Source organism: Lagenorhynchus albirostris, chromosome 7, assembly GCF_949774975.1.
Source record: "Lagenorhynchus albirostris chromosome 7, mLagAlb1.1, whole genome shotgun sequence".
In the NCBI taxonomy this organism is placed as follows: Eukaryota; Metazoa; Chordata; class Mammalia; order Artiodactyla; family Delphinidae; genus Lagenorhynchus; species Lagenorhynchus albirostris.
The window spans coordinates 87,636,057-87,661,523 of NC_083101.1; the positions used below are offsets into that span (position 1 = coordinate 87,636,057).

Consider the following 25,467-nt stretch of genomic DNA (forward strand, 5'->3'; position numbering starts at 1 on the left):
ACTTTACACAAATTTGAAGGCTTGAGGGGATCCAGACTTCCACTTTTTTTTCTTTTGAAGAATATAAGAATATAACTTATTTTTCTTAAATTTTTATCCTTAAAAACAAATGTACAGGGCTTCCCTGGCGGCGCAGTGGTTGAGAGTCCGCCTGCCGATGCAGGGGACACGGGTTCGTGCCTCGGTCTGGGAAGATCCCACATGCCGCGGAGCGGCTGGGCCCGTCAGCCATGGCCACTGAGCCTGCGTGTCCGGAGCCTGTGCTCCACAACGGGAGAGGCCACAACAGTGAGAGGCCTGTGTAACGCAAAACAAACAAACAAAAAACAAATGTAGAAAATAAGATCAAATCTAAGATTAAATTTACTACCATTGCACATCTGTGTTGTCTTTGAAAAGAAACTTGTTGAATGTTTGTCAATCTAGGGTTCTATAGAATCTCAAATACAGACCTTTTCATTTTGTTTTATTTTACTGTAATAGTATATTTTTAAAAAGTAATACAGGCACTTCCTGCATCATCTGATTTACTAGCTTATTTAATACTACCACCCCATTTCAGTTTGCATTTGAGTTTAAAATCATTTTGGCTCCAAGGTTTACTTACTCTAAGAGGTAATTATTGACCTTGGAACATGAAGAAGTGACCACATGTGCTCCTGGCAGATGGTACGTCCCAATGTTAAAATGAAACGTGCCCCATGGCACTCATTTTGGATTGTTTTGTGAGTTATAAAGTCAAAGCTCTTAGGTGGTAATAATGTGTAATTGAAAGTTTTTTTGTAGAATAAGACTTTAATTTCTTATTTAATACATTGAGATTTTGATTTGCCACCATGGTAACTCAGTGCAGCTGAGTTATGTTTAATGAGAAAACAGCAGAGGTGAGCCTAACAATAAGTGATGTGTTCGTGGCTGACAAGGGCGAGTGCTGCACCGTGCATTGGAGGTGTGAGGGTTTTGCTGTAGTTTAGTATTCCTGTTTGAAGACATTGACAGTATAACTAGATCTAAGGGCAAGATGCTTTCAAAATGGTGTGACTGAGCCATTTCCATTGTTACTGGTTTTCTTCAAGAGTTTGACTGTTAGTACCTGTGCTGAAAATAGAATTTTCTCCATTTGTAATAATTTTAAAAGTATAATATCAGATATTATTTTCTTGTTCCTAACTGGGATAGACACCCACAAATGCAGTTTTTAATAATACTGCCTTCCAACTTTTATTGTAAAGAGCCAAGACAGTTTTATGTAGTAATCAAGCAACACTGGATTAAATCTGTTCCCTGTCATAGATTTGGTTAAGTATGAAGTCTGATTGAATTTGAACTAGTTAACAAAGCCTTGAGGTTTTTAAAATTGTTTTGTAACCATACTTGTGCAAACAGGCATTTTCTACATTAGTATAACTGAAGTCAAAATATAGACATGGGCCCTGGAGCTTTATCTTTCTTCTAATAAATCCAACATTGGTGATTTACTTTCACCAAAATAATAAAATTTGCCAAAATAAATTGGTGCTAATCTTGAGACTTACTTGTTTTGTAGTTTTCATCATATGGTTCTATAAGCTATGGTTCTATTGAGCTATAAGCACAAAATTAGTTTTATGTTTATTCATAAAATAATTTAGGTCAATACAGGAGGGAGGTCTGTGATTTTTCTTCTAAATTGATTGACAGGTTTAAGAATTGCTAGTCTCTTTGTTTTGTATTCTGCTTCTTTTTTCTTCCCCTATATCGTTATAGCCCTTTTATGATTTTTAATTGTTGAAAGCTATGAACTGTCAGTTCATATTTGTTTTGTATTCTGCTTCTTTTTTCTTCCCCTATATCGTTATAGCCCTTTTATGATTTTTAATTGTTGAAAGCTATGAACTGTCAGTGAATCCATGTTTTTATCCCCTTGGTTTATGACATGGCCAAGGGAATAAAGAGAAAGTTGGAGTAATACAGCACTGCCACTGCTGCTAGACTCCTGGATGCTAAAAACTCCCATGACCCACGAGGGTCATGCTGATGTGTAGAGGCTGCTTTTGTTAAAGGACTTCTGCCAGGCAGAGCAGCAGGGATGTCCTTCCAAACAGGGAGAACATTTGATTTAGGACCTTTTTTAAAAGTAAAAATTATTTATTCAAATTTTGTGTTGGAAAACTGAGTTTTTTTTAAAGTTGATAACAATGGCTTTGAGTTGAGAATTAAAATACTTTCAATGTAAAAACTCTATTCTTTCATTATAGTTCAATTTATGTTTATTTATTTATTTATTTATTAATTAATTTATTTATTTTTTGCGGTACGCGGGCCTCTCACTGTTGTGGCCTCTCCCGTTGCGGAGCACAGGCTCCTGACGCGCAGGGTCAGCGGCCATGGCTGACGGGCCCAGCCGCTCCGCGGCATGTGGAATCTTCCCGGACCAGGCAGGAACCCGTGTCCCCTGCATCGGCAGGCAGACTCTCAACCACTGCGCCACCAGGGAAGCCCAATTTATGTTTATTTAAAAAAAAACTAATTTTATGAAGATTTTTCCTGAACTGGGGATGAAAAAATGCTGGGTTCTGAATGTACAGTGTAAAATATTTCTATTATATTGACCAATTTTAGCATTTTCCTGAGAATGAAATTTCTTTTGCTGGTACTTTTTTAAAAGTAATGTTCAGATAGGATTAATATCAACATAAAAGATTTAAGATTATATATTTAAAATTCAAAGTGTTTTTCACTGTGCTGTAATTTCTAATCTGTAGATTATGTATTTAGATGTGATGGGATGTAAATTGATGTTTCAAAGCCTTATTTTTCTGGTATGGTTATCACCAGCTTGTTTGTAATCCTACACATTCCTTTTTGTGGAATGTTTCCACTTTCTTGCCATTTTCTAAAGTTTGAAATGGCATATTCTTATCTATTTTAAGTCATTTAACACAGGTTGAAAATTTTTATGGCCCCTGTTAATGTTTGGAATTTCCTAGTATAATAAGAGTTTGAATAATTGTTCTGGTCCTTTACAATCTGTTTTTAATTTTAGGCCATTCATGGACACTTATATTTCTCAAAGTACTTTTCACACTTTTGAAATAATTTATATGGATTAGCAATTAAGAGCATTTTTCTTCCTCTTTTTTATTTTGATGTGGATTACCTGTATGTACATGTTAATTCCTTGAGGGATGTTTACTTAAGACAAAGGACATTGAAATGTGTTTTTTTCTATCTTGAATATGTAAGGGCATTGATGTAAACAGATTTGTGTGACTAGAGTGGTTCTTGCTGCTTTGCAGTGACATGGACCCGACTGCCCCCATGGAAGAGACCACAGTGGTGGAGGAGTCCCTGGGCCCCCTGGAGGAGGAATCTCCAGCCAAGTGGGTATTTCATTCATTTTCCCCATTGGGTTGTTGGTCTTTTTCTTAAAGATTTATAAGAGGTCTTCATAGAATAGGAAGCTCAGCCTTTCGTCATATCACAGAGGGTTATCTTCTTAACGTGTTAATGAATAATCAAACTAATTAATAGCTCAAATCACCTAATGAATGATTATTAATGATAATTAATGGGTTGCATTCAAGTATTCTGTCCTGTGCCTACAACTTATTTTCCATCAGCAGCCTGTACTGTGACTAGTCTCTCTTTCCTCAGGACCCCTATCTTTTGTCCCTTTATTCTCTCCCGGTCCTTCCTTGCTCTTTTCTTCATGGAGCTTAGTTCCCTGGTCCATCTGTAGCACCCTTGCCAAGGCTTTAAACTCCCTTGCCCTTTGGGTCTATGAGTACCTTGCTAGCAAATGCACCCACCTCCTGGACAACCGGTAGCCATCTGCCTTCTTTCTGCCTGCATCCACAGGCTGAGCACTGCAAGATACTCAGCAGGGCTGATGGGAACCCCTGTAAATTCCCCATCACCACATTCTGAAATGAGCCCTCAACACTGCCCAGCAATGCCCATTTCTTGGATTCGCTCTTTCCCCCCCCACCCATTACAATGACTGGTTCAGTCCTTCTTGTCCCCTCAGAGCCCTGACATTGCCCCCCACTTTCCCCTTCTTCCATCCTTCTGACACCCACACCTCCTCTTTCATTTTCTGGGTACAACTTGGCCTCCTTTGTCACAGAGAAATTACACCACTCTCAAAGGTGCAAACCTGCCTGCACCTGCCTCCTGGGCTTCTTCCCTTATGGTAAAATAGAGGCCCCAACCCTCCACCAGCCTCTCCAGCGTTTGGATCCCATTTCCTACTGACTTCAGAGAAATCTCACAATCAGTTAGCTCCTTCATTTTTAGGCATACTCACTTCCTTCCTCCCAGCTCTGGTCTTCTTATCAACATTTTATCTGCGCTCAATCTCTCCTGTTAAAAGCCTCTCGTTGCCCCTACATTCACATTCAGCTGCCTTTTTCGGTGTTATGTGCATTCTTTCTTCATTTCCTCCCCTTCACTTCATCCTCACTTCACTCCAGGTCTGGCTTTGTCCTCATTGCCCTTCTGAAACAGTCACCACATGTCTCCAGACCTAACAGATGTTTCGGTCTGCATCTTCCTTGACCTCTCAGCACATTTGACTTTACAGGCATACCTCAGAGATATTGTGGGTTTGATTCCAGACCACCTCAATAAAGTGAATATCACAATAAAGTGAATCACATGATTTTTTTGGTTTCCCAGTACATATAAAAGTTATGTTTAGACTGTACTGTAGTCTATTAAGTGTGCAATAGCATTATGTCTAAAAAAAGCAGTATACATACCTTAATTTAAAAATACTTTATGGCTAAAGACACTAACCTTTTTAACATATTTATCATCTCAGCCTTCAATGAGTCATAATCTTCTTGCTGGTGGAGGGTCTTGTCTTGATGATGGCTGCTGACTGATGAGGGTGGTGGTTGCTAAAGGTTGGGGTGACTGTGCAGTTTCTTAAAATAAAGACAGCAATGAAGTTTGCCATATTGACTGACTCTTCCTTTCATTTGAACACTGAGAGGCCATTATAGGGTTATTAACTGGCCTAATGTCAATACTGTTGTGTCTCAGGGAATAGGGAGGCCCCAGAAGAGGGACAGAGATGGGAAGGCCAGTTAGTGGAGCAGTCAGAACACATACAACGTTTATTGATTGTGTTCACTGTCTTATGTGGGTGCAGTTTGTGGCACCTGAAAACTATTACAATAGTAACATCTTTGTATCATTGGTCACAGATCACCATGACAAATATAATAATAATGAAAAAGTTTGAAATATTTCGAGAATTACCAAAATGTGACACAGAGACGTCAAGTGAGCAAATGCTGTTGGGAAAATGGTGCTGCTAGACTTGCCCAACGCAGGGCTGCCACAGATATTCAATATGTTAAAAAGGCAGAATCTGTGAAGTGCAATACGACAAGGTATGCCTGTGTTGATTTCCTCTTAACCACAACCTCCCATTGGTTTCTGCATTCTTCTGGCTTGCTTTCTGCTGCTCAGTTCCTCCTTTGCAGACTCATCCTTGTCTTTCCGCTCTTTTAAAATGTTGAGTTCTTCAGGGCTCTGCCTTAGGCCCTCTTCTCTGTGTCTAGTGTCTCTTTACAGGGTCTCATGCACTCCTGCAGCTTGAATTATCATTTATCCCCTGACTCCAGAATATATACCTCTGGCTCCAACCTTCAACATGGACTCCAGGCCCATGTGTCCATCTGCCTCCTAGACACCTCCCCGTGGGCATCCCAAATGCACCTCATGCTCAGTGTGGCCAGGACTGAGGTCCACAAGCCCCCACCCTCATTAGGTGTTTCTGTTTTGCGGAACGGCATTGCCATTCATCCAGTTGCACAAACCAGAAACCTAGGAGACATTCTTGAGATTTCCTTCTTCTTGACCCACTGTCTCCTCAAAATCCAATCTGTCACCATGCCCTGAGGATTTGTACTCTTTTATATATGCCATCTCCACTCACCATCATAGTCTCTGCTACTGCCATCTGCTCTCTCACCAGAGCTCCTAATGGGGTTCCTTGCATTCTCACATTCTACCAACCCACCCGTTTCACACCAAAGTGGCTTTCACACTGCCATTCTGATCATCGTGCTCCCACCCCTCGAGTAAGACCCTCCCCCCGGTGGCTTTCTGTCCTTTTTCTGTCCCTTGCCCTGACCTGCACAATCCTGCATGGTCTGGCCCATGAAGAGCCCCCAAGTTCAACCACTCCTGTGCCTTCTCCAGGTTCACCATGTGGCCCTTATTTCATGTCCCCAAGCACCTTTCTCCAGCTCCTCTGCCACACCTGCCAAAGAGCTTTTGCAAGTGCTGTATTCTTGTTTTTCTGTACCTCTCCTCCACACTCCCTTCACCCTTCACCTATTTATTTAACTCTTACTCCTCCTTCAGCTGAGAAGAGGCAATGCTTAAGAGCAGAGACTCTGAGCCAGTGTTCTGGGTTCAAATCCCAGCTCTTCCATTTACTAGTTTGGCTAAGTTATTTAATCTTTCTGTACCTCAGTTCTCTTCATCTGTAAAATGGGAATAATAATAACACCTACATCAGAAGGCTGTTATAAGGACTGGTTGGGTGTGCGTGTGTTTCATGTAGAGCGGGGCCTGGCATGTAGTTAGTGCTGTATAAATACCTACTATTATTATTGTTACTTATTACAAGAGCAAAGTGCTACGATTGATGATTGTGAAAGCTGTTACTTTACTATTCAAAACAACTAAGTAATGTATTTAATTAAAGAAATAGATTAATATGAACATTTAGACAGTAAGTTAACTAAGAAAATAGATCAACAGTGTATATGAATGTTAAGAAGTGAGTTAACTAGATACCTTCAGGAAAAATTGGATCCTTTTTGAGCCAGTAAACCATTTATCCAAATTCAGGTAATATAAAGCAGAATAATAGAGAGTAAATTATAGCATAATTATAATCTTTGGAATTGATTGAGGTACTCTAGCATTCATAATATTAGACAAAATAATTCTTTCAATTAATCAGTTATTTTGAAAGACAAAATAATACTTGATGATTTTGGTGGCCGTCTCATTGTCTGCAATATCCTAGTGGAGCTAATCAGCAAATCTCTCTCCCTCTGCTGAACATGCTGAACAGTGAGCATCCAGTTAAAATTGCAGGAGCTGCAGTGCACCGCAGCTGCAGTCTAGCCAACCGCACTGAGAAGTTCTTGTTTCTGCACTGCCTTGTCACATTTTAAAATTATTACTCACATTTCTAGTAATACAATTATAGTTTTTTATAATTTCAAAATTAGGCTTGTATATGCATTCTAGGATGATGCCCTCTGATCTTGGCTTTGTCGGGATATTGATCTAACACCCAAGCTTTCGGCGTTCAGCCAGAATGTATATTTAGTGCAACTCTTGGTTTAGAACTTCTTGGTAGGTGAATTTAATGTACCCTTGCTTATTTTCAAACCTGCAACCCAAAGTACATACATTTTCCTCAAATTGGACACATTTTGTCGACAGTTACATGTGCTATGCCCTTCCTTCTTCGTTTCATTACAGAAGTATTACATGTTTCTTGTCACGTGGTGTTCTAATGTCCAAGAATACCTGTGACCGTTTCCTGTTTTGCTTTAAGAGTAAGTCTAACATTTATTGAGCATTTCTTGTGTGCCAGGAACTGTTCTAAATGAGTCTATGGCTTAACTCATTTAACCCTTTGCTGCCTGTGAAGGAGAAGGTACTGTTCCTATTCTAATGCTGAGACATACAGGTTAAACAACTTGTAGTAAGTGTCAGAGCCAGAATTTGAACCAGGTATTGTGGCACAGACATTCATGTTGTTAACTGTACTGAATGGCAGGAATGGTTAAAAGTGCCATTTAGACTAACTTGCTATTAAGAACTGCAAATGGGAGAAGGTGGTTCTGTAATCAGGGGAAGAGCTGCTGGGATCACTGAGGATTTCCTGTTAAGTAACATAGATCAACAACTCCCTTCCATCCTTAAAAATTTAACTCTATGAAAAGAGAATGGTGAGGAAGCATTATTTAAAAATATCTGCAATGAAATATTTTGCACTTTGTTTCCAAGGGTATTTGCTTAGACAATGAAGATTGTTATGTACTGAGTCTTCTTAAAGCAGGACCACAGCTCTTTAAAATTTTTATTGCAAATTTATGAGGAGCTCCAAGTTTATCATGAAATTCACTTCCCTTTCAGTACTTTTTTTCTTTTATTACTTTTTTGGCTGCGTAGGGTCTTAGTTGCAGCATGTGGGATCTTTCATTGTGGCGCGTGGTCTCTTCGTTGCAGCGCTCAAACTTCTCTCTAGTTGAGGCACTCGGGTTTTCTCTCTAGTTGTGGCACACGGGCTCCAGGGCGCATGGGCTCTGTAGTTGTGGCGCACGGGTTCCAGAATGTGTGGGCTCTGTAGTTTGCGGCACACGGGCTCTCTCCTTGAGGTGCACGAGCTTAGTGGTTGTGGTGCGCGGGCTTAGTTGCCCTGTGGCATGTGGGATCTTAGTTCCCTGACCAGGGATCAAACCCACATCCCCTGCATTGGAAGGCGGACTCTTTACCACTGGACCACCAGGGAAGTCACCCTTTCAGTACTTTGGAAGGAAGTAGGAGGTATTATTTACATGTTAGGTTAGATCCACTTGCCGCGGTTAAGTATTCAGTGAGTAAAGTTTTATTTCTAGAACCCACTTTCCTTGATTCACTGCACATGTTCATTCAGGTGAAAAAGTATTACCTGAATGGAAGTTTGGACATTTGAATTGATGATTTGTATGCTTCCTCTGTCCATATCTTGACTATCTTCCATCTAAGCATTTTTTCTGCCATCTTATTCCCTAAATAGCACAGAGGTTAAATGCGGGCTTTGGAGGTAGAATGAATGGATATGAAATTTGGCTCTTTCATTTATTTGTTAGTTGTATAACCTGTCTCCTTGATTTTCTTACCTGTAAAATGGAGCTGTTAATTTTTTTTTTTTTTTGCGGTACGCGGGCCTCTCACTGCTGCGGCCTCTTCCGTTGCGGAGCACAGGCTCCGGACGCGCAGGCTCAGCGGCCATGGCTCACGGGCCCAGCCGCTCTGCGGCACGTGGGATCTTCCCGGACCGGGGCACGAACCCGTGTCCCCAGCATCGGCAGGCAGACTCTCAACCACTGTGCCACCAGGGAAGCCCGGAGCTGTTAATTTTAACTAACTTGTGGCATTAATTATCATGAGCAAATTAATGTAAAGCACTTTGAATAGCATCTGGCACCTAGTAAACATACAGTAAATATTAGCATTATTATCCCATTTATTTCTACATAAAGATAACTGTTGTTAAAACTGTTGTTAAAAAAAGATAACTTGTTAAAATTTCTTCTGTAATTTTACCCATTTAGAAGCAAAATGTATAATTATCAAATCTGCATACAGCATTGTTCACATTACAAGTCATAGATTTGATGACTTATACCTATGAGCAGTTTTGATGAAAAATTCTCTCCAAAAATTTTTTATCATATGGGGTGGGCCAAAAGTTTCATTTGGTTTTTTCTGTAAGATGGCTCTAGTAGCACTTAGTTGTCTTTAACTTCACTGGAAACAATTTTGTTACATTGTATGTGACAGCTGTCATATCAGCATACATTTAAAAAAGACATAAAAATTGGTGAATTTTTGTGTAGCCTTTTTAATATTGAATATGGAAGAAAAACAACATTTTCGGCATATTATACTTTATTCTTTCAAGAAAGGTAAAAACGCAACTGAAATGCACAAAAAGATTTGTGCAGTGTATGGAGAAGGTGCTGTGACTGATCAAATGTGTCAAAAGTGTTTTGCAAAGTTTCGTGCTGGAGATTTCTCGCTGGACAAAGCTCCACAGTTCGGTAGACCAGTTGAAATTGATAGCGATGAAATCAAAACAATAATTGAGAGCAACCAATGTTATGCCACGTGGGAGATAGCCGACATACTTAAAGAATCCAAATCAAACGTTGAAAATCATTTGCACCAGCTTGATTATGTGAATCACTTTGACGTTTGGATTCCACATAAACGAGAAAAACCTTCTTGACCCTATTTCTGCATGCGATTCTCTACTGAAATGTAATGAAAACACTCCGTTTTTAAAACAAATTGTTGGGGACTTCCCTGGTGGCACGGTGGTTAAGAACCCACCTGCCAATGTAGGGGACACGGGTTCAAGCCCTGGTCTGGGAAGATCCCACATGCCGCGGAGCAACTAAGCCAGTGCGCCACAACTACTGAGCCTGTGCTCTAGAGCCCGCGAGCCACAACTACTGCAGCCCGCGTTTCTAGAGCCTGTGCTCCGCAGCAAGAGAAGCCACCGCAATGAGAAGCCCACGCACTGCAATGAAGAGTAGCCCCCGCTCGCTGCAACTAGAGAAAGCCTGCACCCAACAGCAACGAAGACCCAACGCAGCCAAAAATAAATAAATTAATTTAAAAAAAATTGTGACAGGCGATGAAAAGTGTATACTGTACAACAATGTGGAATGGAAGAGATCGTGGGGCACGCAAAATGAACTACCACCAACCACCAAAGGCCGGTCTTCATCGAAAGAAGGTGATGTTGTGTATATTGTGGGATCAGAAGGGAGTCCTCTATTATGAACTCCTTCCAGAAAACCAAACGATTAATTCCATCCAACAAATACTGCTCCCAATTAGACCAACTGAAAGCTGCACCCAGTTGAAAAGCGTCCAGAATTAGTCAACAGAAAACGCATAATCTTCCATCAGTATAACGCAAGACCACATGTTTCTTTGATGACCAGGCAAAAACTGTTACAGCTTGTCTGGGAAGTTCTGATTCATCCGCTATATTCACCAGACATTGCACCTTCGCATTTCCATCTATTTTGGTCTTTACAAAATTCTCTTAATGGAAAAAAATTCAATTCCCTGGAAGACTATAAAAGGCACCTGGAACAGTTCTTTGCGCAAAAAGATAAAAAGTTTTGGACTTATGAACTTGCCTGGAAAATGGCAGAAAGTGGTGGAACAAAAGCATGAATACGTTGTTCAATAAAGTTCTTGGGGAAAATGAAAAATGTGTCTTTTATTTTTACTTAAAATACCAAAGGCACTCTTTGGCCCACCTGATAAACCAAGAACTGTAAAGGTCTTTGAATTACTCAAAAGGGAATTGTTAAATTTAGAGTGATAGCAGTTATGTTGCTTTTATAACTGTTAGAAATATACTTGCATTAGTCCTTCCTGGAACTGAGAATTAGCTATATCTCTTCCTGTTGAATATCCAGTCTTTGCTAAAACGGCAGTAAAAACTACATTCAGAGCTGATTCAAATGGGAAATGGAATCTGCCTTACAGAACTGTCATAGAATGTGTTTTGTTTGTTTAGAGTGTGTTTTTTATAATTATTTTTGGTCAATAGGCAATGAAATTAAGGAGCCTGTCCTTGGTGATTTTATACTGCTCCCAAAATGGCTTGTTGAAATGGCAGGTGATAAAGGAGGATGCATGGGGGCATCTGTAAGAACACCTTCAAATGAGGCACATCTGAGTAAAGGGTGTCAGGCTGATCACTTTCATGGATGGAATCACTTGTGACAGATTCTCTATTCTGAACTGCACTATTTGCTTTATTTTGGGTGGCTGTGTCACTTCAGGGCTGCATTTCTTACATGACTTCTACTTTTTCTAGTTGTTTATGTTTATATATATATAAAGCCCTAGATATATTTTTTAAGACAAACAAGCAGACAAAAAGTACTTCTTTTGTGGTCTTAACACAAAATCTGTTCTTATTGAACTTTTTGGAATTTATTAACTTCTATTAGGTTATCTTAGTTAAGAAAGAATCCTCAAATTCATAGCATCGGTTCCAAGATTTCTTAATTCTATCACAAGTAGGCTACAGAAACCCTCATGATTCCTTAATATTTCTTTATTTTTAGCTCTTTTTGTTAAAAGTTACAGTAAAAATGTATATAAAATAAGAATAGTATATTGAAACTCCAAGTAAGTTATTCAGCTAAACTGTTATCAAATCATGGTCATTCTTGTTTCATATATTTCTCTACCCACTTCCTCTACCTCCAGGATATATTATATATTATCCAAAAATGTTTCAGAATGTTATATCTAAAAGACTTCCTTTAAAAAACCCATAACTGGGGGCTTCCCTGGTGGCACAGTGGTTGAGAGTCCGCCTGCCGATGCAGGGGACACGGGTTCGTGCCCCGGTCCGGGAAGATCCCACATGCCGCAGAGCGGCTGGGCCCGTGAGCCATTGCCGCTGAGCCTGTGCGTCCGGAGCCTGTGCTCCGCAACAGGAGAGGCCACAACAGTGAGAGGCCCACGTAGCGCAAAAAAAAAAAAAAAAAAACATAACTGGAATATCATTATCCCATCTAAAATTTTTTAACAATTCCTTAATATCATTAAATATCTAGGCAGTTTGTCAGTTTCCCTGATTATCTCAAAATCTTTTTTTAAAACAACTTATTTGTTTGAATTAATATTGAAATATACATTTTAATTTTTATGTTTCTTACATCTCTTTTAAAAACAGTTTTATTGAGATACAATCCAAATCCAATAAACAGCACATATTTAGAATGTACAGTTTTACAAGTTTGAAATCCATAAACAATAAAAATAATGAGCACATCTATCAACCCAAAAAGTTTCCTTGTGTCCCTTTGTAATCCCTCCATCCCGCCCCTTTCCCCCAGGCAACCAGTGATCTACTTTTTTGTCATTAAAGATTAGTTTGCAATTGCTATAATTTTATATAAATGGAAGCATACAGCATGTATTCTTTTTGTATTCTTTTTTTGTCTATATTCTTTCACCGAGCATGCATATTTTAAGATTCATTCAGGTTGTTGAGTGTTTCAGTAGTTCCTTCCTATTTATTGTTGAGCAATATTCCATTTTACAGATAGACCACTATTTGTTTATCCATCTGCCTGATGGTGATCATGTGGGTTGTTTATAGTTTTTGCTATTATAAATAAAGCTACTATGAACATTTCTGTGTGTGCCTTTCTGTGGATATACATTTTCATTTCTCCTGAGTGAAATGGCAGGTGTTTATGTAACTTTTTTAGAAACTGCCAAACTCATTTTCAAAGTGGTTGTTCCAGTTTTTATAATTTTTAGGCCTTATAATAGGTGTATATCTCATTGTGGTTTTAATTTACATTTCCCTAATGACTAATGATGTTGAGCCTCTCTTCACGGGTTATTTGCCATCTGTATGTCTTCTTTAGTAGTCTGTTTAAATCATCTGCTCATTTTATAATTGGTTTGTTTTCTTATTACTGAGTTTTGAGAGTTCTTCATATATTCTGGATTCAAGTCCTCTATCAGATACATGATTTGCAAATATTTTCTCCAAATCTGTGGCCTGATTTTTTATTCTCTTGACAGTGTCATTTTTTTTTTAAATGATGACCACCCATTTTCTTTTTCTTTTTTAAAAATTATTTATTTATTTATTTTGGCTGTGCCAGGTCTTAGTTGCGGCACATGGGATCGTCGTTGCAGCATGTGGGATCTTTAGTTGCGGCCTGCAGGCTTCTTAGTTGCAGCTTGCATGCTGGATCTAGTTCCCCGACCAGGGATCAAACCCATGCCCCCTCCATTGGGAGCATGGAGTCTTACCCTCTGGACCACCCAGGAAGTCCCCTCTTGACAGTGTCTTTTGAAGAGCAGAAGTTTTTAATTTTGAGGAAGTTCAATTTATCAGTTCTTTCATTGATCATGATTTTGGTATGAAATCTTTTCCTAACCTAATACCACAAATGTTTTCTCCTATAAGTTTTATAATTTTGGGTTTTATATTTAGGTCTATGATCCATTTTTAAAAATTGACATTTGGTCCATTTTGAGTTGACTTTTATATACAATGTGAGGTATGGATAGACGTTCCCTCCTTTTTTTTTTTTGCATATGCATGTCTAGTTATTCCAGCATACTGAAAACCATTATTTGAAAATCAATCGCCCGTGTATGTGTGGGCCTATTTCTCTATAGTCTGTTCCATTGTTCTGCCAATATCAAACTATCTTGATTACCCTTAAGTCGCTTTTAATCGATGTGTCTTCTCTTTTTTTAATTTTCTTGCAATTTATTTGTTGAAAAAGCTGGGTCATTTGTCCAAATAGTTTCTCAGAGTCAGAATTGTATTGATTGCATCCCTGTAATCAGTGGTGTGCTGGTAAATATTTAACATCTGGTTCTCTGGGATGAAAAAGCCTGGATCTATTGCACTTGCTAGTTTCTGTGGTGTAAATATTCCTACCATGGCTGATTTAAAACCACCAAAGCAACATCATTGAACACAGAGTGGGAAAAGATGTGCGGTAGTACATCGTTGCATAGTATATCCACTCTACACATAAAATAGAGATAAATAACTTCAAGTGCATAGGAAAAGGCAAAATGTAGTGAAATAATTAGGGAATGATGAGTTGTGAGGATTTATTACCTTTGTTTTAACATTTAAACATGTTTTAACATTTAATTATGTGTTTCTGTAATTTAATTTTTAACAACTGTATTTCACAGCCAACTCGCAAAATTCCTGAGAATTTAACAATTGGCTGTTACGACTTGGTGCAAGCCAGTCCCAGCATGGCATTGTAGAGTAGTCCAACATGTTTCTCTGTTCTTCATATTTTTAAAAAAATTTCCTGAATATTAATAATGAGAGGCAGAGGTTTGATTAAATTCAGGTTCAACTCTTTGGCAAGATTGTTTCATAGGTTATGGAAGGCTGCTGATTATCATTGCCTTTATCCATTAATTCATTAGGGCTGCAAATTAGTGATAGTCTAATTCTATGATTCTTTCTTCAGTTAAGTAGCTGGGATGATCTGTAAAGAAAAGCTTACCTAGAACTAGTTGATTAAACTGAGTGTAAGTTTGTTTAGGAAATGAAGGATGCATAAAAGGCGTGTTTTAATTTATTCATTTTCAGAATAATGAGTTGGTTCCCTCATATCCTTCAAAGGTGCCAGTGACTTTTTTTAAGTGTCCTTGTGAACTTAGAGATTTAAACATATCTGATGTGTTTCAATACACTGAGTTTTTATGCTTATTGGTGCTTAAACTGATCCATTTTTTGACTGAAGGGGGCCTCTTCAAGTTGATTCTTGATCCTTTTTACACACATTCAGTGGTCTCTGATAGCTTCCTTGCTTTCTGGTAGGACATGTTTCAGACTCATCATCTATACTTCACGTCTCATACTGAGTCATTTTTCCAGGGAGCCAGAGTCCTTTAATAGAATATGGTATTTAGAACCATATGATATCACTTATATGTGGAGTCTAAAATATGACATAAATAAACTTATCTATGAAACAGAAACAGACTCACAGACATAGAGAACAGACTTGTGTTTGCCAAGGTGGAGTGGATGTCGGGAAGGATGGATTGGGAGTTTGGGATTAGTAGATACAAACTATTTTACATAGAATGGATAAACAAGGTCCTACTGTTGTATAGCACAGGGAACTCTACTCAATATTCTGTAATAAACCATAATGGAAAACAATATGAAAAAGAATGTATATCTATGTATAACTGAATCACTTTGCTGTACAGTATAAATCAACTGTACTTCAGTAAAATAAATTTTAAAAAAATAGAATATGGTACTTAGAGATCATAGTCTAGGCACTAGGGTTACTTACTGCTGCTAGGTTCTTAACTGTTTCTAGGACATTTAAGTGGACAGAGCTGAGGAATACACACACACACACACACACACACACACACACACGCACACACACACACATTTTTAAGCTAAAATATATTATGAGTTCATTCAATATTTCCATTTGAAATTTAGGAGTACAAAATTTTTAGCTAAACTTTCTTAAGTTTGTTTCTCTTTTTCTTCCATGCTGAAAATCCCAGTTGTCAATAACATCATACTATTACCCATTTGCTGCACACACGACAGTAACAAATAATATTACCAACACTACCTCCAATAATATGATTATTAAAAAGTTATATACAGAGAGATGAATAATTATAAATTTGTATTTAAAGGCACTTTAAATAGCTTTTTTCTGATGCTTTTATCACCAACTTGATAAACAATTAGGCTAATTTGATTAATTTTGCTTCCAAATTTTAGAGATTGAATTTTAATCTGTTTTATAGATTTATTTATTTATGTAAAATATTTAAATGTTTCCAAAGTACAATCTGTTAAAACATGATATTTTCCAAATAGCTGCTATCCCTGTTCTTTCCCTGGTTTATATTATGATTTTTTTTTTAAACCTATATGTATATATATTTGTATGTCTCCTTATTTCTTAGGTGAGTGGTAACAGACATTCCACCTTGCTTTTTCATCAGTATATCCAGGAGGTGCTCCACAGCAATTTATGTATTTCTCATTTCTTTTTAGCTGCTTAATATTCATGTTTGATATACATAATTTTTCCAGCAAATTCCCTCCAGATGATTTTGGGTTGTTTCCAGTATTTGGCATTACAAAATTTACTGTCTTTTTATATTTTTGCCAATGTATGTTTGGGATATGTTTTAATATTAGTATTTTTCCAGCATTTTATTATGAAAAATTTCAAACACAGCCAAGTTTAAAGAATTTTACAGTGAACACCTATACCCACCACCTAAACTGATATAAAATTTATTTATTGTGAAATGTACAAAAATAAGTGTACATTCATTGTTTTGACAAATGCACATTTTTTAGTTGCATCATTTAGTTTTTTGAGTTATGAGTCCTTTATGTATTCTAGATCTAAGTCTCTTATTAGATATATATATGATTTGCAAATATTTTCTCTCATTCTATGAGTTGTCTCTTCACTTTCTTGATGGTGTCCTTTTGCAGCACAAAAATTTTCAGTTTTGGTGATGTCCAGTTTATTTACTTTTTCTTTTGTTGCTTGTGCTTTTGATGTCATATGTAAGATACCATTGCTTAATCCAAGGTTTATGCCTCTGTTTTCTTCTAAGAGTTTTATACTTTTAGCTCTTATATTTATGGTGTGAGAAGTCCAACTTAATTCAAAGGAGAAAGAACAGTCTTTTCAACAAACGGTGCTGGGAAAACTAAATATCCAAGTGCAAAAGAATGGTCTTTGAAAAAAAAAAAAAAAAAAAAAAAGAATGGTCTTTGGCACCCTGATCAAAAAAATTAATTGCTCATAAATGTGAGGGCTTATTTCTGGACTTTGAATTCTATTCCATTGTTCTATATGTCTGTCTTCTGTTTTAAGAATTCATGAATTTAAGGAGGATATTTACAAAAGTACATATTTGTGACCCATTGTTTATAACCTCTGTTCATGGTTTCCTTATATGTGTTTTGTCTCAGTTACTTCTCCCATTTGTTTCTACAATTGCCTATCTCATTTTGTGTGTAATGTCATAGGGGAAGGGAGTGCCTGGTGGTGAAGTGTAATATTAATGTCATTGGGATGGTGATGCTCCCATTTTTCAAAGACTGCTTTGAACACAGACAGGAATTACCTTCAGTTGGCAATGGTGGCATAAAATGATGAAAATAAAATAAAGAAGCTTATGGTTCAAAGATTTTCTTCCCTTATTTAAATTTAAGATACAGAACCATGAAAGTACGTTAAACTAATGGTTATGACTTTCTCTTTGAGAAAGTAGACATTTCAGACCTATCAGAAATAATTCTTTATGATTTTACTTCTTTATAGAGTTCCTGAGTTGGAGGTAGAAGAAGAAACTCAAGTTCAAGAGATGACCCTAGATGAGTGGAAAAATCTTCAAGAACAGACCAGACCAAAGCCTGAATTTAACATCCGGAAACCTGAGTCCACTGTCCCTTCCAAAGCAGTGGTGATACACAAGTCTAAATATAGAGATGATGTAAGCATGATGTTTTGTATCTAGAGGTAATCTTCACTGTTACCTTATTGGAAACGAAATGGGCTTTTCCACTTCTATTTTAAAAATGGAACATTAGTAGTTGACATTCTAGTTTCAACCTAAGAGTAATCAGAGATTATGTGTGCCTAATTTTACTGTATTTTTATTGTTTATTAAGAAAAAAAATTGAAAAAGAATTGACCTATTAATACTTAATCCAAAGCAGTTATAGTGACAGTGCACTTTCTGCTCCCTCCAGAACTGTGCAAAGACTGTGCACATGCTGTATGTTTTAGCTGCATGTCAATTTTGTGTCAGAAGAGAGGTACAGAATGTTTCCTGAATCCATTTCAGAGGATAACTACTCTGCATTTTCGTGATCAGATTACCTTCAGTTCTAATTCTTTTGTTATTTTTTAAGTTTAAGTATAGTTGATTTACAATATTTTATTAGTTTCAGGTGTATAGCAAAGTGATTCAGTGGGGTTTTTTTCACAGTTCTAATTCTTAATAAGAGCATTTAGTTGGAACTAGTTGATCATCTTTAACTGGTCAGGGTTGGGTGAAGCCTTTTTTGTGTTATTGTAGCAGCTTTGCTCCCTCTGCAGAAACTCAGCAGAGGAGCCCTGAAGCACCTGGCAGCACCGTCGGGCACTGCTGCTGTGGCCAGCTATCCTGTTGGAACTGCTTGTGCGTTCCTCTGTCTTTTGTGGTCCCGATTTTACAAGGTTTATGTTCAGCTCTTCATTGGCAGCTTCAGCTTTGAAAATATCTTCCAGCAGATATTGATAAGGCTGGTCAGAGAGTTATTTAATCACATTCTATTTAAGCTGCTGAACTTAAGGAAGGGTACACTGAATCATTCTAATTTTAAAATTTAGAGTTTGTTTCATTCCGTCACAGCTATTTATCTTGATACCAGTCTCTGTGTCGATGACGGTAGTGAGCACCCTTCCTGTCTGCTGGATATTCACTGATTTTCCATTTGAAACTCAGGAGTTTTGTACTATGTAGATTTGTCTGTGTTCCCATTTACACTTCGGTTAGTTATATTCTTTGAATGAATAGTTTCCCTAGGGGGTCATTTATGATACAGGATCCCCTCCTAACTCCTGTTTCAGTCAGTCCAAGCTCTTGGAGTCTAGTACGTTTTGTTTTTTTTTTTTTTTGCGGTACGCAGGCCTCTCACTGTTGTGGCCTCTCCCGTTGCGGAGCACAGGCTCCGGACGCACAGGCTCAGCGGCCATGGCTCACGGGCCCAGCCGCTCCGCGACATGTGGGATCTTCCCGGACCGGGGCACGAACCCGTGTCCCCTGTATGGGCAGGCGGACTCTCAACTACTGCGCCACCAGGGAAGCCCGAGTCTAATAAGTTTTTAGCTTTTCCACTAGAAATGGCTTTTTGTACACATACGAGTGAGGCCTTTCTACAAGTGCATCAGCTAGTTGTTTTTTTTTTTTTCTATCCATTTTCTTCTTTTTTGTTCTGCGGCACTGTAAATAAAGCTTTGCCTAAAACAATTGTGCTGTCAGGATTTGAAATGTGCAGCTGACATGTTAGGTAAAAATAGAAGCTGCTCTTCCTTAATCCACACCAGATTCATCCTCCCTGGCTCCAGAGAGAGGTCTCCTGGAATCTTTGAAGCAACTGTGTTAGCTGCTGAGTCATCGAGCTTGGTCTCAGTAAAGCACACATCTTTGGTACTTATTAATCTTGTGGCGTTGACGATTTTAGCCAGGAATTTTTCTTAAAGCAACAGAAGCCAAATCACTAGTCCCGGAAGTGATTGGTGTCACTTACTTTGTTCTGAGTACCCTAAGAGACAAAAGCACTAGACTAACACCTCTTGTTTGCATGGAGCTCTGTTCTTTGCAAGGTTCAGACCAAACAGTAGCCTAGGAAGAGAGCTGGGACCTTAAAGCACCTTGGCCTGACTATTCGCTCACTTTGCTTCCATTGCAAGTTGCCCCTTCTTACCGGGAAGGCTGCCGTGTCTCTGCTGAGGCACACTGACAGCCAGTTGTTTGCTAAACCAGGCCGTAGTTATCATTTTGCCTCTTATATTTTTTGTGTTTATCTTGTTGCCAGAGTGCCATTGTTCCTGAATTGTTCTTTCCTTCATCTTTTTAGCTTTGAGAGCCCATCTAAGGCCTTTGATTTATTTTAATCTGAAACTTCGAAGGGGACACAAGTGTTAAATGTGAAACCTGAAATGAACGTATGGCCAAAAGGGACTGATGTGCTCAGGGAAATTTGATTCCATTTTCTGGACAAGCTGTAGGGATGTTTAACCTTACAGCACTTGGGAGATCCTCATCTACGATCACTGGCATATTTTCTGTAGGTTTATATTTTACTTAAAAGTGAGAGTTCTTCTTTGTTTCATTCATGGTTAGGAATTGAAGCCAAATCAAATTTGAAGGAGTTTTATTTAATACAGCGTGCTTTTAACAAGAGGTAGAACTTATTTGACCTCTTACAGTAAAATGTACTTTCTCAAAGAATTTGAACTAGAGCAGTTCTTCAAAAGCAGCTTGAGTTCTTTATGCAGCCTTGGTAGCAACCCTCAGATAAATCATACTGTTGTTCTATCCTTTCCATATATTTTGAGTCAGAGGTGTTTATTGTATATCATCCAGTTTTTTTTTTTTTTATCATCCAGTTTTTAACATACGGTATTTGTACAGTCAGCACCCATGTTGAAAGAAGTTTCTCCATCAAGCTCTATTCTAGGAAGGTGATTTTCCTTATTTATCAGAGTAGCATTTGTGAAGAAGTAAAACAAAAGGCAGAAACTAAAACTTTTCAATCTCAGCAAAATACACTTATTCGATATAAAACATTTAAATGATTACTGTTAGTCATGTCAAATCTTACATCTTAACCTACTAAACTGATAGAAATTTGGTCTCACTTGAAGTAACGGTAAGTTCAAAAATGTTTGAATTAAGACTGTGAGACACTACTATGTATAAAATGGACAACTAATAAGAACCTACCTTGTAGCACAGGGAACTCTGTTCGATACTCTGTGATGACCCATATGGGAATAGAGTCTAAAAAAATAGTGGATATATGTATATGTATAGCTGACTGACTTTGCTGTTACAGCAGAAACTAACACAGCATTGTAAATCAACTATACTCCAATTCAAAAAACAAGGACTGTGAGTATGAGAACGTGTGGCTTCAAAAATGTGCAGAACCCACCTGGCTGGAAGCAGAGCAGCAGCATCTTCCCCTGCCCAGAGCCCGGCCCAGTGAGTGTCCATGGAGACGGCCATGTGTGTGTTCTGTGTTTGATGCTGTAACTGTGTTTCAGTTGGTAAAGGATGACTATGAGGATGATGCCCACGTTTTCCGGAAAGCGGCCAATGACATCACATCCCAGCTGGAGATTAATTTTGGTAACCTCCCTCGTCCCGGGCGCGGAGCCAGAGGTGGCACACGGGGAGGCCGGGGAAGGATCAGAAGGGCAGAAAACTATGGACCCAGAGCAGAAGTGGTGGTAAGTGTTTATATTCTATTTTTTTTTTTTATGGTACGTGGGCCTTTCACTGTTGTGGCCTCTCCCGCCGCGGAGCACAGGCTCCGGACGCGCAGGCTCAGCGGCCATGGCTCACGGGCCTAGCCGCTCTGCAGCATGTGGGATCTTCCCGGACCGGGGCACGAACCCGTGTCCCCTGCATCGTCAGGCGGACTCTCAACCACTGCGCCACCAGGGAAGCCCAGTGTTTATATTCTAAACCCGGATGGTTTTCTGAAGTGAGAGGATGAAGATGCCCTGGGCCTACATAGTCTAATTTTGGAAGATCATCAGGTTCTGCCTCGTCTAGACAGAAGAGGTTCTTCCTCCTCTGTCTCGTGTGGGTCTGATGTTGGAGTGTTTGGAACGGTCATGGTAGCATGATGGACATCAGTTGGATACAGACCATTGTGTAGCCCTGGCCTCCAGGGTCTCCAGGGAAGTTCGATGTCTGCCATGAACGCACGTTCAGAGCTGGAGGAAAATTCACACATCTGCATCAGATAAGATCCCCAGGCTTGGGATTGAATTAGATCAACTGACGGTGGCTTACCATGGTCTGATCATCTGCCCTGGGCCCTGATGCTTTCAGGGTAGACAAAATCCTTCCTACAGCTTCAAGGCCACCTTTTCGCTTCAAACCATTCTTTCCCACTCTTCAGCCAACACTGCTCTACTTCTAGAACAGACAAGCATGTTCCTTACCCCACAGGGCCTTTGCACCTGCTGGCCCTTCTCCCACCCCTTTGCCTGTTTACCTAGAATAGATCCTCCAACCTCCCTTTCTCAGAGAAGTCTTCCAGACCAGGTCAGAGTCCTTATTTGCTTTGAAGCACCATCTGCATTTGTAATTGTATTCTCGCTGGTGCAGTTGTTGATCAGTGTCTGCTGTCTCCAGGGGACATGATGGTTTCCCCAGTGCCTAGCGCAATGTAAGCTGTAGTAGGTGCTTCATAAATGTTTTTTGAACAAACACCTGTTGAGTGGGAGTTGGGCACAAGGCCCGGTGGCCAGCACAGGCCCCCGTGCCGCCCTTGTGACGATGGAAGAGGAGCAGCCCCTTCTCTGTGGCTGGTCTGGGAAATGTTCCTTTTGCTGCCTGATTCCCTTACTCCAGGGAGCAGCCCCTGGGAGGAGAAACTAGTCTGTTATACTTAAACAAGAGCAAAAACACAACATTGTTTTTTCTGGGTACATTTGAGGCCATGCTGGAAAAAGGAACTATTCTGGGAATAGAAAATATACATCCACTCCTTTCCCATAGCAGAGCTCTGCCACCGCGTGTGCAGTGTGGTGATCTGGTCCTCGAACCTGCCGCCCACCTGGGCTCTTCCAGCTTCTAACAGCCTTCACGCTCGCATTGTTGCGGGATTCTGTTCTTTTTGCTCATTCATTGAGGCTTATCTCTGGGAGAACCTTCTCTTCTAGAAAACATTACTTGACTGTGATGTGTACTTGGCCACCAAATTGCATTGGATGCCCTGACTGTGGGCCCCCATTCCCAGGCCATCTGTGACTGAACTTACCAGTATGTTTCTCCCCCAACTTTGTGAGCTCCCCGAGGGCAGGACTGTCTTTAATCATCCTTATATCTCCATGTAGCAAATTTTTTTTTGCTACATGGAGCAAATTTATCCAGTAAATATCCTCCATATTTATTGGACGAAGGAAGGGCCAGATACAAAAAGGGTCACTCAGTAAGGATCTGTGGGAGGGAGGGCCGGGGGTGGCCAGTAGGCACTGCCAGCCGTTCTGCAGCAGGGACGGGAGCGGGTCAGAGGAGGGAGAGGCACCCTTCCATGTCCCCTCTTCGGGGTCTGCGCAGCACTTGGCTGCAGCTCAGAGCAGGGCCTCACTCAGAGTGACCCTGCCACTCTTCTCTTCCCACTGGGACCCTCTCTCCCTCAATGTTTGGGCCGCTATCCCTACCCCATTAGCTCCTCCCCTGAGGGAGAGTGGGCACCGTGTTTCATACAGCTCTGCACCCAGGTGGGAATGGGTGAAGTGACAGTTGCTTTCAAAACTTTTCTTTTTCAGACACAAGATGTTGCTCCAAACCCAGATGACCCTGAAGATTTTCCTGCTCTGGCTTGAGAGAGCCCTATTTCCCTGGCAAATTAAAACAGCACTGGCATACCTATAAAGAGACTTTTCTTGCTGTGGGGAAGATAAGAACAATAGATGTTGCTTTTTCCCATGTAGTTTGAATTCATTGCACTTTTTTGGCCTGGGGGTGGTGTGGGAATAGGGATTTCTCCAGATGCTAGAGAGCAGCAGTGCTGGTCAGGCGTTAGTCTGGCACTTTCCCGAGAAGGTGGAGAATGGTGATTATTTTTTTATTTAAGGAATTCCAAATGTAGTTCAGAAATAATGTTTAAAATATGTACATAGAGATTGTATTGAATCTTCCACAAAAGCATGGAGAGTAAAGCAAGTTGTAAAATAGAATCTATTGAGACTACTTAGTAAGTTGTATAGATACCGGAAGGCTATGTCCTTCTGTATTAAAGGAAATACATATAACTTGGAGCATTAATTTAAAGCGGTCACAGCCTAGTTTTCCGAGACCAAGAAATTAAAATACAGTTGTATTTACTATTTACTTGTAAATGTTATATTCTCCTGGAATTTTTTGGTTTTCATTTAACCAATAATTTTAAGCAGCTATCGTGCAATCACTGGTTACCACTCTGTGGCAGAGAATTAGGGAAAGTATTGATTTTTTCACGGTGATCCAAACTACCTCGTGGTTTCTGCGTGTATGTACACACACATACACACACGCGCTTAGTATAAATGTGCATATATAGTGTTTGGGTGGGTTTTAGGATGAGTATGAAGTAAATGATTTTTTAAATAATGTTATTTATCCCACCAATCTAATGAAAAGGGGTCCAGGCAAGAATTGCAACTTAACACCCCATGCTTTTCTCCCTCAGAGCTAGCGTCAGAATTCAACACCTGTGACAGAGGCCCTCCGTCCCTGTCCTGGGCAAGACTTATAAATAACGAATATTTATTGAACACCTATGTTTAGTTTTTCTCACTTAGCCCTTGCACCAGTTCGAGTTCCTATTTCTTGCCTTTGGAGAATTTTGGGGTTAGGGGCTTCCTCAGAGGTTCAATAACCCCCTGAGTCCCACCCTAACCAGCAGGGCCGAGACCTGGAGGCCCATGTTCTCTCAGCCCAGCTGCCTGCAGGGTGGTGCCCAGGGTGGCAGCTGGGGCAGAGGCAGCTGTAACGGCCGCTGGAAGCTGGGGTGACACTCTTCCCACTTTACTGAAGAAACTGGGTAACATTTGCTGGTTGTCACACGGTTAATATGCTTATGTGGGAATCTGAACCTTGGTCTCAGAATCTGTGCTTTTTTTTGCCTTGCTATACTAAGATGGCAGTTCTGAACTTGAACCCAAGTGTAAATAAAGGTTGGTATTCCCTCGTCTGTGTATAGAGAGCTGAATCCTTTCGGTGACACCCAGGTCAAGAGAGAACAATGTGGGAAAAGGCCACAGCGGAAAGAGTCATTTCGTATTTTGTTGAATAATCAGCACTGAACCCTCGGCCACGTTAAGCCAGTTAAGGACCTTCCCTGTGGTTGACAGCCTACTTTTGGATTCTTGTTATTAATCTGAGTACTAAGGTAATCATTTGACTCCCTCTCCCCGGAAAAGACACAGTGAACGTGAGTACATGACCTGAGAAGTCTCGTGAGAGTGAATGTCGTGTTCAGCCGTGATAATCAGCGGGTGCAGCGTGAAGATGTGTCACTGCTCGTCAGGCTTGAGCTGTGTCACATTAAGTCCTTTTGCCTTGCCCTGGCCTTTAAGATGGGCAAAACAGATCCTTCTCAAGAAGATCCCCTTTAGTGTTGTGAATAACAATGGAAAAGCCCATTGCGCTGGATTTAATGTATTTGCAAACACTGCATCCTTCCCAAACACATTGAGGATGCCTGTACCACGGAGCAGTCTCGGGTCTTGTGGTCAGAAAAAGTTTGGGGGAATAGGGGACGGTTTCTGAGCCCGCTAGAGGTCTTCATTTGCTCACCAGGACTACCTCTTGCCAATCTGGTGGGGCAGATGAATGTCAGGCTTTTGTCATGTGGTTGTCCAC

At 39.8% G+C, this 25,467-nt stretch overlaps 1 protein-coding gene across 2 annotated transcripts in view; it reads left to right on the top strand.

Annotated features, from left to right (window-relative positions):
- Positions 1 to 24,800, top strand: part of HABP4 (hyaluronan binding protein 4) — a 36,695-nt gene extending 11,895 nt beyond the window's left edge. For both annotated transcript variants that reach the window (XM_060155390.1, XM_060155391.1), the window contains 4 exons: positions 3,279 to 3,362; positions 17,655 to 17,826; positions 21,150 to 21,335; positions 23,391 to 24,800. In XM_060155390.1, the coding sequence (XP_060011373.1) occupies positions 3,279 to 3,362; positions 17,655 to 17,826; positions 21,150 to 21,335; positions 23,391 to 23,447 (499 nt within the window). In that variant the 3' untranslated portion in view covers positions 23,448 to 24,800. The remainder of the gene's footprint in view (positions 1 to 3,278; positions 3,363 to 17,654; positions 17,827 to 21,149; positions 21,336 to 23,390) is intronic.
- The last annotated feature ends 667 nt before the right edge of the window (positions 24,801 to 25,467 follow it).